General features: G+C 43.5%; 1 protein-coding gene across 1 annotated transcript; it reads left to right on the forward strand.

The window, feature by feature from the left end:
* The first annotated feature begins 6,255 nt into the window (after positions 1–6,255).
* On the forward strand, positions 6,256–12,539 carry PRR19 (proline rich 19). The gene is made up of 3 exons (XM_026715384.2): positions 6,256–7,231; positions 9,882–10,045; positions 11,278–12,539. Exons 1-3 carry the CDS (start codon positions 6,256–6,258, stop codon positions 12,436–12,438), a joined length of 2,301 nt encoding a protein of 766 aa, XP_026571169.2. The 3' UTR covers positions 12,439–12,539.
* The last annotated feature ends 797 nt before the right edge of the window (positions 12,540–13,336 follow it).

Below are 13,336 nucleotides of genomic sequence, written 5' to 3' on the forward strand. Positions count from 1 at the left end.
GCATTCAGGTGGAGAGTAAATAACTGCAATTTTTTTTAATTTCATGGATGGCTCTTCGGTTTCCAAATAAATTAACCTCCTTTCTGATATGTTTTTTAAAACTACCTTTTAGCATTATGGAAAACCTGGTCTGTTATTAGGTCTCTCCGTGTGCATTCATTATTGTACTGTAATTTGAGTCCATCCATACTCCATCACTGGAGGATTTTAAGAAGACATTGGAGAATTGCTTGTCTGAAATGGTATAGGGTCTCCTATTTGAGCAGAGAGTTGGATTAAAAGACCTCCAAAGTCCCTTCCAACTGTTATTCTCCAACACCAAAGTTCAAAAGTATCAATGTTCTTTCTAGTCTTTGCTTCAAAGTCCAACTTTCACATCCAGTGATTGTTACAGGAAAAAAATAGTTGTGTCTATAATATTAATCTTTGTAGGTCTAACTACTATGTAGTATCTGAATACATTAAAGCCTAATAAAATTTATATCAGGAATATTATATTGTGTCTGACATTCAGGAATTCAAAGTGATATCCATAGTGATTTTTCATATTTTTCTTTACAACAAACCTGGGAAGGGTTGGGCTGAGAAAACACAATTGTCCAAAAATCACCAAGTGACGTTGTATAACTGATGTCTTACATTGTGATACCTTAGCCAAAATATCAATTAGCTCTACACTGGTTGTAAAATAAGAATATAAAACCAATAGCCTTCCAGATGTGTTAACCTGTAAGTATAACTTGACTTATGACCACAGTTTAGTCCAAAATTTCTGTTGCTAAGCGAGGCATTTGTTTAATGAGTTTTACGATCTTTCTTGCCACTGTTGTTTCGTGAATCACTACAATTGTCAAATTAGTACATGGTTGTTAAGTAAATCAGGCTTCCCCACTGATTTTACTTGTAAAAAATTGCAAAGGTGACCCTGGGGCACGCAGTAATCATAAATATGAATCAGTCGCCAGGTGTCTCAGCTTGGATCACATGACCATGGGGATGCGGCAATGGTCACAAGTTTGAAAAACTGTCATAAGCCACTTTTGTCAGTGCTGCTCTAATTTCAAATGGTCACTAAACAAACTCTTGTAATTTGAGGATTACCTGTATAAAAATTTGTTTCCAGTATGTAAACAAATGGAACTAATGGGATGGAACTAATAGCCTTTCTGGATAAAAATGAACTACAATATCCCAAGCTTTTTTCATTCTGTTCATTTAATTTAGAAAAAATATATTTTTGTAAATTTTAAACAACTGGAACTCAGAAATTTTGCCCTAACTGCTGCAAACCATCCTAAAGTCTTAAGTCCAGCCTTAATCTAATAACTATGATGTGATCATCTATTGGGAGAAACTGATGATGATCCTTTCAATTCAGATTTTAGTTATAAGCAATATTGGATGAAGATTGAGATAAACAAGTAAGAAAGACAGAAGCTGAAGGGATATACAGTGATAATAGATGTGAAAATTAATTTCAGCATTATAATTCTTTTTCGACTATCAAATAAAATATTAATCATCCTATAGTGAATCTTTTATTACCTAAGAGATAATAAAGGTATCCATAATCCCATGTAAATGAACTTCCTTTGTTCAAATATTAATACTGAAATATTGATAAAAGATCACATGACAAAATCACATGTTGAAATGTATTAGTACCATAAGTTGTATTAGCAATAACGAGCATGCAATTAAAAAACAAAAACGAATCCAAACTATTCTGGAAAAATAGTAGGCATAGTCTTCCAATAGACCATATCCAAATTATAAGCATAATTTTTTACGATTATTCTTTAAAATGTCTAAAATCACAAATTCTATTATTTTCACTTTAAGAAAATTGTTGCTAAAAGCAACTAATAAATAGGACAAGTTTTATTTCCAGAGTTCTGAATTCAAATATGACAATAGGAGAAGCATATGAACCAACTGAGCGAGTTAAAAATGGTGCTTTATCAAAATTTCTTCTTTCCACTCCAAGCGTAATTGTGCAGTAATGGTGCAGAATATTGCAATACAAGAGCCTATTATTTTCACAGTCTGATAACTTAGATGATTATGTATTTCTGCTTATCTTTCTTCTGCATAGGAAAAGGTAATATGTGTCCTAGAATGACTACAGCATATATAACATCATTCATTGTTCAGGTAATTGTGTTTTCATAAGCCGTTCCATTAAAAAATAAATCTTTTAACCTATTTTTCATTAGGGCTCTGTTTTTATATTGGTTATTTAATTAACTCACGTACTGATTTGCAGAATACATTGAATTATAAATTAAACAGGTTGGATTAGTCCAACATGATATGCCCCAAAAGACTCATCAAGGTTAGGAGGTTGCTTAAATGCAGCTGCTACATTTTTAACAGAACAGTGCAAGCATCTGGTGAGCCTGTGCAGTTCATTAGTCTAATGGAAAGATGAGCAACCTGATCACTTTCAGACGTATCAAATTTCATTAAACATTTTTGCCATCCGCTGGGCATGCTGGAACTGATAGGAACTAAAGTTCAAAATATTTGGAAGTCACCAAATTATCTATGCTGCTATACTGATAGGAGACAAAAGCTGCTTCAAGCCAAGCTCGGCTCTGGATAACTAAATAGCTCTAGTGGGCTGCAATGTTACTGATAAAGGAGAATATTTGTACAATATCTGAGTTGAAACAAGGGGTCCTCGGTTCTCTCTGAGCTTGGTTGTATTTATGCAGATATTTCATTATCCAAACTGGGTAACATCCGTATTAGCAGTGACCACTAGCACTGATGGTACCTAGTTTGGAGAATGAAACTTCTGCATAAACCAACCAAGCTCAGACAGGACCAAGGACCAAGCCCCTTGCAATTTTGGGGGGCAGCAATACAGAAGTGGGTTTCCACTGCCTTTTTCCTTTTACTTCCCTGTTGAACCAACTGCCTTGTGATTCCTGTTTGTGTTGTCCAGGATTTCTGAGTGTCTGAGTCCAGATACTCATCTTAGTGCTTGCTGAGATGATGCACCATAGAGGGAGAATTAAGAAGTTGTTCATAACATACAAAGGCAGACTTTAAAAATACCTGCAAAGAGCACTCTTCTAAACAGATTCACAACTATCAGGGGGTGTTTTTCACTAAGATATGACAAATATTAGAAACATTTTGTGTATGTGATTATGAGCATGAAAACAATACAGTCTAAGACTAAGATGAACTAGGACCAAGGAGATGAACTTCGCAGCTTTGAGAGGCTGATGAGTATTTTTAAAAGATTTTTTTTAAAAATGCAAAACGCAATACTGTAGATTCAACTACAGATGGAAAACAGAAAAGAGGTACCACTTCTATCATTGTCTATAGTTAGATAAGCCCGGGGGTTAGTAACAAACAACCCTAGTTATAAGTTCTTAGACAAGAGCGTGGCTGATGAGTTTTCTATCTTTTGGACAATAAAAAACAAACCCACCACGAACTGGTGCATGGTTTACTTTGCCATTTGTGAATAAGTTCATATTAACATTGACCCATCAGCGCATAATCGTCAATTTATTTGCTTGCTGGGCTTTTGGACCCCATGCACTGACAACTCCGAAGTGGACTGCATGGCAAATTCTTTTTTTAGGAGGGAAGTATTGTAAAACTCTACAAGATGTACCGATGGCAACTCCCATCATCCCCAGCCAGCATACTCCACCTATTAAAAAAAAATATGGAAGTCGCAGACCCACACGTCTGAAGTTGCTGGAAGAAGGTTGCGAATACACATTTTCCCATTCGGCCCCTGAATGGGAATAAAGGCGTAGAGCAGAAACTTATCCTCCCGCTTCCCGTGACAGACAGACGTAACAAGAGTTCTTTAACACGCGTAGCCAATTAGCTTGGGCCGTCGCCCCTTGCAACCAATCCAGGCTAGGCCAATGGCAGGGCAGGGCCCGTAGCTGCCTTTTTAACCAAGCGCAGAAGGCGCGCGAAAAATGAAAGGCCCTTTGCCTCGCGCTTCGGCCGGTTGCGCGAGGGGCGGCAGAGCAACTGTCCGAGCACGAGACAAGCAGGGCGGGCAGAGGAGGATTGCGCCGGCCTGGCTGCTTCCGCGAAGGGCGTGGCCAGTTTGGGCAGTTGAAGTGGACGAGGTGGGGGTCCAAAACAGAGGGGATACGAGTGCTGGGATACGTGGGAAGGGGCCAGAATAAGAGGAAGGCGGGGGGGGGGGCTTAAGCCCCCTTGGAACTTCTCCATTGTCTTCCCTTCCCTCTTTCACCTTTGAGGTAGATCCACACGCGCGCAAGCCTTATTCACGGCTTCCTTTTCAGAAGCTTCTCATCTTACCCAGAGCAGTTTTACAAGTTAAACATAAAATATAAAATAAATCCCAGCAGTTCTATGATCCGCCCCCCGCGGGACAGTTGATAATTTCCCTGAAGGTTAGGTGAGAAAAGTCTAGCTGAGCAGTTTTCTGTGACTGGAGATCGTCTCATCATAAAAAAAATAAACAGTTGCAGTTTATTTTGCAGGTATGCTGATTTGCATGAAATATAATCCGTTTTGCAATGGCCTAGTAATGCCTGGTGTTGAAGGTGTGGGATGCAAACATATTAGGAAGAGTCTTGTAGCACTCTAAAGCCAATTGGTTATGCGTGGGCATCGCCCAAGGCTCATATAGCTATTCTGGAAACTTATATTTTGTATTATTATTTGATTTGTCAATTGCTTACAAGATAATAGCTGTAAGTATAAACATGAGTAAGAATGCAGGAAATAAGAACGAATAAATGGGGACCATAGGACAGGGATGGTAGGCACGATTGTGCACTTATGTATGCCCCTTACAGACCTCTTAGGAATGGGGTGAGGTCAATAGTGGATAGTTTGAGGTTTGCACAGCAAACTGTGAGGGTCCTTGATGCTTTCTGAGCTTGGTTGTTTGCTTGCAGACATTTCATTACCCAAACTAGATAGCATGATCATCCGTGCCAACATCTGCAAGCTCAGAGAGTATAAAGAATCCCTTATCTCAACCCTAGGCTACAAATATTCTCCTTTATAGAGGTTGATTGAAAATGACTTTTTGATATAAATTGTCAAGAGTCTGCATTCTGATTTTGAAAACACCAGCTGCCTTAAGCAGCTTTTTGTACTTAGGTTCAGCCCTAATTTTCATATCTGTTACTTTATGTGCTAATAATGATTTACCTTACAGCATAAGTGTAAAAACTGACAAAAAAATAAGAGCGCTTTGCATTTTGAAGGAACTGTTATTGTTAAATTTATGCATACATAAATTGTTTTCATGGTGATGAGATATTTTCACATCGTTAAATCTGCCAGATTTGATTTATGAATAAAAACTAGCAAAGCAGTACTTTTAATGTTTAGCTAATTTATTTTGGTAGAAATCAGTCTTCCAGAATTGTATCTTATAAACTTTGTCAAGGAAACTGCAGGGACTTATCCAGACAGTTTCCGAGAATTGGCCATTATTGAACAGAAGAAGAAAAATTATATATTGGCATGAGTGTCTAATCTTTTGGCTTGCCTGAGCCACAGTGAGTGAAGAGGAATTGTCCTGGGCCACATATAAAATATATACAGGTAGTCCTCGGCTTACAACAATTCATTTAGTGACCGTTCAAAGTTGCGGTGGCATTGAAAAAAGCAACTTATGAACATTTTCACACTTATGACCATTGCAGACATCCCCATGGACATGTGAATTAAATTTGGATGCTTGGTAACTGGCTCATATTTATGACGGTTGCACTATCCCGGGGTCATGGGATTCCGTTTTGTGACCGTCTGATAAGCAAAGTCAATGGGGGAGCCAGATTCACTTAACAACCACTTAATAAATGATTCACTTAACAAACGTGGCAAGAAAAGTCATAAAATGGGGCAAAACTCACTTAACACATTTCTCACTTAGCAACATAAATTTTGGGCTCAATCATGGTGAGATGTTGAGGACTACCTGTAATATGGTTAATATATATAAATAACAACCCTTTATTTTTTTATATTTTTTTATAAAGGCCTTGGGCCAGTCACTTACTTTCAACCCAATTCACCTCATAGTGTTCTTGAGGGGGAAATAGGAGGAAGAAAGAGTATTAGGTACATTTGCTGCCTTGAGTTACAGTTTTTATAAAAATAAATAAATAAAGACATGCTAAAAATAAATCTGGTGAAGTTTTCTCAAGGGAGAAAAATTAGAATTAATATTTTATAAACTACCAGTGTTTATTCTTTCTTTGCTCCCATCTAGGGGCTACTTCCAGTATGAATCTTCGTGACAAGGGAGAAGGGCACGCACCGCCTGGTTTCCCTTCACCCCACCCACTGAAGGTACCCCTGTTGGAAGAAAAAGCTGAACAAAAATTGGTCAGGGTCAAACGCCGTCGAACGAGACGGGAACGCAACTACATCAAATTTGGCAGGAAGGCTACGGGCAAAATTCCAGAACAGAAACCCAACCGCCAGGGCCTGAAAAAGACGTTGCCCCCTTTCTGGAGCTCCCAGCTTAGCAACTGTGCTAAATCAACCCCCATCAAAGGGAGCCATCTTCCCAAATCCGTGGTCATAACCCAGAACAGATTGACACAGCACCTGGGCATCTTTAACAGAGAGGTGAAATCGGCCGATATTGAGAGATTATTGAGTCCCAAGGCTGAGCATGATACCCTGGATGTAACTCCAATCCAGAAAGCCAGCGGAGGGCTGTTGGGAGAAGAGATACAATCCTGTAGCTCTCTTGATACAAACCAGAAATCTATTCGCGGAGAGCTATGTGAAGGCCCTTTAAAGGAATTGAACCCAGGACACGAGGATGCTCATTTGACGGTAACGCCACCCACCCCTGCATCAATCAGAGAGCACCATCCTGTAACTGTTGTGCAGGAAGTGGACGCAGGCTACAAACCCTCATTGGCATCTCGTGCTGCGACCTTCGATCAACAGGCTGTAGAGGAGGGAGATTTCCAAAGCAGCACAACGGCGGCTGCAAACGACAAGGAAAATGTGCCTCCGCCTCCCGCAGAAGGCGCTGAGCTGAGGAAACGCACACATCTGGCAAAGGAACTCGCTCAGGACTTAGAAAAACTGCTAGATCTCAAGGCAATATTCCCTGGGCGTGATTTAATTGGGGAAATGCGGCAGGCGGTTATCAACGCCGTACTGCAGCAAAAGAAAACCGTGCCAGATTGGCCTGCTTTGACGCTGCTCAGGAAAAAAGCAGGTAGTTGTAACATGGACGCAGGTGAGAGGTGTGAGTGTAAACCCTGTTGAAGGGCTGGTGCAAGGCAAGCAGCTTTGTGGCAGACCCAGCGTTTTGTTCTCAACGCTGAAGACAAAAGGGCTCCTTCAGCAAAAGCATCGTATGTTTCCCCAGCCTCCCTTGGCAGCCTGTTTTGGGTTTCCAGTGAGCTTTAAAAAGAAAACAGTCGAGCAATTGTCTCACAAATTAAGTGGTTTTAAAGTATTCAGCACAAAAGCTTAATTCTTTTCCAGTTCCTGTAACTTTGATCCATCCTCCCCCACCTTCCCCAGGTTTCCTATCTATCCCAGCATCCAGAAGTACAGACATACAGTAGCATCTCTTAGAACCGTGATGGTGAACCTATGGCACAGCCATTTGTGTGGGCACACGAGCCTCAGCCAAACTTAACCTGCACTGCGCGAGTGCGCGCCTCCCAGATGATCTTTGGCCCATTTGAGGCTGTTTTCACCCTCCCGGGGGTTCGAGGGAAGCCTCTGCAGCTCGGGAGGCTGAAAAATGGGCCTTCCGGAAATGCCAAAACAGGCCCGTTTTCAGCCTGCAGAGGCTACCCTCGAACCCCCCGGGAGGGTGAAGACGGCCTCCCCAGGCTCCAGAGGCCCTCCGTAGGCTGAAAACAGGCACTTCCAGTATTTCCAGAAGGCCCGTTTTTTGGCCTGCAGAGGCTTTCTTTGAGCCTCCAGGAGGGCGAAAAGGGCCTCAAACAGACCGAAAATCAGCTGGGAGGTGTGTGCATGCACGGGGGGGGGGTGTTGCACATTGCATTGTGGGCGCTGGCACGTGCACAACATGCACGCGCGCACTTTTGGCGCACCACAACAAAAAGGTTTGCCATCACTGCCTTAGAACAAGGGTGTCAAACTCAATGTCATTGAGGGGCCGCATCAGGGTTGTGTTTGACCTCCAGGGTGGGTGGGAGGGGGTGGGTGGTGAGGACGGGGTGGCCAGCTCGATGTCTGGGGCACCTGTGGTGGCCAGAGCGCACCCCCCCCCAACTCTGTTTTCGTCTGGGATGGCTTGCAGCGCTCCGCCAGTAAAAATGGGTGCGCCCCGGCCCCGCAAGCTCCGTTTTCTCTGGCAGAGGGCTGCAGGAGGCCATTGCAACTAAAACAGAACCGGGGGGGACTGCATGCGGCCCTCCTGAGCTCCATTGCTCATTGGCAGAGACACTGCAGGCCAGTCCTTCGCTGTTTCCAGGACAGCTGATCTAAGCATCCCATAGGCTAGATCCAGCCCGCGGGCCTTGAGTTCGACACCTCTTCCTTAGAACCACTTAAACCACATCTTTTCTTGGAGTTTCACATCAGCTGAAGATTGCCCAGCTGGTGCTGTGTGCTTGCTCCAAGTCACATTTTGTCCTTCGAATGCCCATCTCGGCACAGCTTTACTATCCGCCGATCTCCGAATCAATAAAAAAAACAATGCCAGCGTGTTCCCATCGCTGATCCCTATCCTGCTTTTATTGCCTCTGTTCCCAGTCACCGCAGTCACCTGACTTCCCTTCAAGATGATGGATGACAAAGCCTTACGGATGTTACACTCAGGGTGGGGTTTAGAAGAAGGGAGGGATATTACTTTAATGCTAGTCTATAGCAAAGAACAATTTGAGCCTTTTCACTCAAGGGCTGGCGACGAAAGGAAATGTCACAGGAACAAGGGAAAAAAATGTGACCAGGGCATATTTTTTTACGGTGGTATTTTCCAGTTGGTAAAAAAAAAAAAATCACTGGCCTCAGAAAAAAAACCTAATTACAGGTAGTTCTTGACTTATGACCACAATTGAGACCAGAATTTCTCTTGCTAAGCGAATTTTGCCCCATTTTAGGACCTTCCTTGGCCACCGTTGTTAGATGAATCACTGCAATTGTTAAGTTAGTAACAGGGTTGGCTTTCCCACAGACTTGCTCGTCAGAAGGTCATTAAAAAGATTATGACATGGCTCTTGGACGCTGGAACCGTCATAAATATGAGTCAGTTGCCAAGCATGTGAATTTTGATCATATGGCCATGGAGATGCTGCCATGGTGGCATGTCTGAAAAATGGATCAAGTCATTTTCTTTCAGTGCTGTGTTGTAACTTCAAACAGTCACTAAACAAACCGTTGTAGGACTACCTGTAACTAGTAAGGCTCGAATTTTAACAAAATGTTCTGAATGTCCCATCTATATATATTACTGCTGTAGCACATCAGATAGAGATTGGTGGGCCTTTCATAGGAACCTTTACTAGCAGGTACTACAGATACTGACCTCCAGGGACAGTAGTTAAAGCTCTCAACACCCCCCTCCCTTTCCAAAACATTTTGGCTGACTGGCTAGTGATGTGTTAAGAAGGGCAAGAGTTGAAGTGGAGGGTGTGCCCAATTTTCCAACCTGAGCTTGCCACGTCTTCAGAAAAGTGGTTGGTGGCCTGCTACCATGAGCGGGAGAGGAAGAAACTTCAAGAAACTTATTCCCTTTCTCCTTTCTATTTCTTGCAACACTATTTCCTACAGCGCGGTGAATCTGGCTGTCTACAAAAGTATATACAGTAGATTAATCCTGGCTTTATTTACGCTGATAGAATGTGTTTTGTAGATTTGCAATTCCTGGGACGGGGTTCCTTGCATTCACTTACTGTGCCCTCTTTTAGATGTCAAGAGCCCAGATAACGGAGGCCAGAAAAAAATGCTTTTGGGACAGAAATCTAGCAACTGCAACAGCAGGAACTCTGAGCAGAGCGTTTCTCTCAAAAACCAAAAAGAGCGAGAACACAATTTCCTTACCTGTTTCTCTCACGATCCTACGCAAAGAGCGGTAAGCGCCGTAAACTCTGAGGCCATTTCTCCATTCTGGATGTTAAAGTGCTACCTCCCACTTCTTAGGTTGGCATCAAGATGTAACCCCGTAAAATTTCTAGTCTGAGCCCTCATGGCGCAGTGATTAGAGTGCAGTATTGCAGGCTAACACACTGCCCACAGCCAGAAAGTTCAATTCTGACCTGCTCAAGGTTGACTCAGCCTTCTGTCCTTCCGAGGTCAGTAAAATGAGCACCCAGATTGTTGGGGACAAAATGCTGACATTGTAGACAGTTCAGAAAGTGCTAAAAAGCACTATGGAGTGGCATATAGGGTCTTCAATGCTATATTAATGGCAACTTTGCAGTGCTCATGGCAAACCCCACTGCTCAGATTTGCTGGTATTCTAGTCATTGTAGGCTTCTCTGATTTTCCTAAAGGGCTCCCAGAATTCCAGGTAACATGGCCAGACTCCTAATACATATGGAAGGTAAAAAAAAATGCTGGCTGGGGAATTCTGAGAATTGAAGTCCAGAAGTCTTAAAGTTGACTGATTTAGAGACAATCCCCCCCCCCCCACACACACACCTGATCTGTGCCGTGTGGCGGCAAAGTGGTTAGAAAGTTTGGCAGATCGAATCCCACCAGGCTCAAGGTTGACTCAGCCTTCCATCCTTCCGAGGTGGGTAAAATGAGAAGCCAAATTGTTGGGGGGGCATTATGCCGATTCTGTAAACGGCTTAGAGAGGGCTGTAAAGCACTATAAAGTGGTTTATAAGTCTAAGTGTCAACTCATAAAATATTTCTATGGTCTTTTTTAGAGTTGCCAACAGAAAGGGAGGGGGAGCAGTGTGGCAGCTTGGAAATCGAAAGTGCATTCCATAAATAGTTTATCAGAGGTAGTAACTAGGTGACTGAAGTTTGTGCTGCGCAAATTTCTAACTGGAGAGCATGACTGATGACTCTTGGCTATGGAGGTGTCCCATTGGAGAATAGGAATTAAGATACACCAGGGGGTGGGCAAAAACCAGGATCAAGGGTGACAGTGAACAATGTGTTTCAGAGTCGGCTACGCCCAGACAGTGCCAGACCTTTTCACTCCCAATCAATCCTTCTGAACTTTTGGAAGTTTGGCTCGAGACTCATGATTTAATTGGGGTAACTGCCAGAATCCTGACCCTAAGTGCTATTGCTATGCCACTGTATTCTGTTCACCTTTGACTACTCTGTAGTGATCGTTTCTCCGTACAGGCAGATGACAGACTATCCCAAAGAGAAGATTTTGAGCTGTTCGCTGCGTCAGAAGTACACCACCACCCCCACAGCTTCTTCTTAACGGCAGCTCAGCCTGACTCCCTCCTGTCCACATCTTCGGAGACTGTGAATTCAGCCAGGAGCTCCTTCGCTCTTCCAGAGGAACAACGTTCTCCGCCAGCAGTCAGCACTGCTCGGCCCTGGGAGCAAAGCCTGGGAGAATCCAGAGGCAGGCAGGAGAGGTCCGAAAGCAAGAAGAGAGGGGCCCTGAAAAAAATGGCTACCTCCAAAAGGCCTCATCCACTCCGCCAACCACTTGCCGCCCGGGATTCCTTTGGATCAGCTGGTCTTGGCAGAAGCCCCGGCAGCTTCCTTTGGGCTGATCCGCAGCCATATCCTTTTGCCTACAAACTAAGCCCAGATCGGTGGACTTTACGGGAAGCGGAGTCCATCCCAGCGTACAACTTGCATCCTTCACAGGAGCTGCACAATTCTCAGCTTCTAGATTTAGGACTCGCAACCCTAGAAAAAGCTGCCCCGGAGCCCCAGACTTCTTTCGACGTCTTAAAAAGTATCTGGAGTCCTAAACTGCCCAGTAAGGAAGCCAAATTCCCAGTCTCCCAAGCTTTGGCCTGTTCTTCTTCCTTGGCTCACCTGCCACTGCCTTCCCGAGAGCTGAACTCAGAACAAGGGCAGCCGAAGGAATTTCTCCAGCTCAACGTCATCTCCCAACAGCCTCATTCCTTTTACAGGCAGTGTTTTCAGCCAGAAATCTCTTCACCCAACAGGCCCCCTCAGCTGAAGAATGGACTCTCCGCGCGAGGAAAACCTAGGCTCTATTACCAGAAGGTCTCTGCCGAGCAGGGGAAAACCTCACACAGTTACCAGTTCTGGGGGTTGGCGGAGGCCTCTGAGAAAATGCCGAGTTCTAGAGAGAAAAAAGCTCCCAGACCCGGGAGCCAGATGTGTGGTCTGGAGAGGCTGCTTCATTTGGGAAGCGCACAACAGCTGCAAGCTTTACAGCAACTGCCCATGTCTTATTTCCCCCCTTCTGAAGCTCTAGACAAGGGGAAATCTCCTCTCTGCACTTTACAGGGCCACCTGTGGGGCCAAGCCAGCCCTGAACCCTGGGCCTTCCCGAGAATGAAGTTGTACTAAAAACTGCATTGTTAAGAGAAGCTTGGAAAAGAGAAAGAAAGAAAATCACTCAGCATGAATAGGAGAATTGGAACTAGCATTAGCCCCATTGAACCTATAATTGCATCTCTCTCGATCATTTTGTTCTGTGATTTTTTTTTTCCGTCATTTTTTTTTTAAAGCCCATTTTCGCACAGAAAGTCACTCACAGAATTATAGTCTCCTTTTTTCCCCCCCAGGTAAGCCAGCCCCATGAGGCAATTGCTTTCCAAGAGAAGATGAGGGTTTGGTTCTCTTTTCATTGTGTTATGATGAGGCACAAAAATCACATTACCAATCTTCATTAAATTACATTCTAAGAAACGCAATACCGTTCTCTTGCTGTTTTTGAAGGGAGGGAAACAATTCGACTGATTTTATTTTTTTACAGGGCAGGAATAAAACTCCCATCACCATATCACAAAGATACTTTTGATAGGGTTTGATTTGGATTGTCGTTCTGAAGCTTTTGATGCCTCGCGTCCCTTTTGCAATGATGGGATGTGCTTTGGTGTTGATTTCTACAACGTTAGGTCTGCAGCACTGTTCACGATATGGGGAGGGATGTGCAGATTTCAGGTTGCAAGAAGTGACAAAAACATTTGCATTTGCATAATTAAATATTTAATTTACTCTTAAGAAGTAAAGGAACATTTTTGATCACCTAACCATGGGGATGTTATAATAGTTGTTAAGTATGAAAAATGTGTCATGCCCCTGTCGGGGACTGAATCTGAGGAGGAAGCAGCTGACAGGGAGCGGGAGTGTGGCTCCGTTGGCTGTGGAGGAAACTGGGGAAGGGCAAGATCTGGCTGGGCAGTGCAGGGAAGAGGGAGGGACAAGGGAGAGGGAGTTCAGAGGAAGACCCAGGCCCACCCTT

The sequence above is a fragment of the Pseudonaja textilis genome, chromosome 10, assembly GCF_049901715.1.
Source record: "Pseudonaja textilis isolate UNSWEBS1 chromosome 10, rPseTex1.2, whole genome shotgun sequence".
Taxonomy (NCBI): domain Eukaryota; kingdom Metazoa; phylum Chordata; class Lepidosauria; order Squamata; family Elapidae; genus Pseudonaja; species Pseudonaja textilis.

What these genes read in the sequence shown, in the direction of transcription:
- PRR19 (XM_026715384.2), top strand. Translation starts at nt 6,256, where the DNA reads ATGAATCTTCGTGACAAGGGAGAAGGGCACGCACCGCCTGGTTTCCCT. An exon ending in TAGTTGTAACATGGACGCAG is followed by an intron (nt 7,232 to 9,881) that starts GTGAGAGGTGTG and finishes GCCCTCTTTTAG; the next exon opens with ATGTCAAGAGCCCAGATAAC. An exon ending in ACGATCCTACGCAAAGAGCG is followed by an intron (nt 10,046 to 11,277) that starts GTAAGCGCCGTA and finishes TTCTCCGTACAG; the next exon opens with GCAGATGACAGACTATCCCA.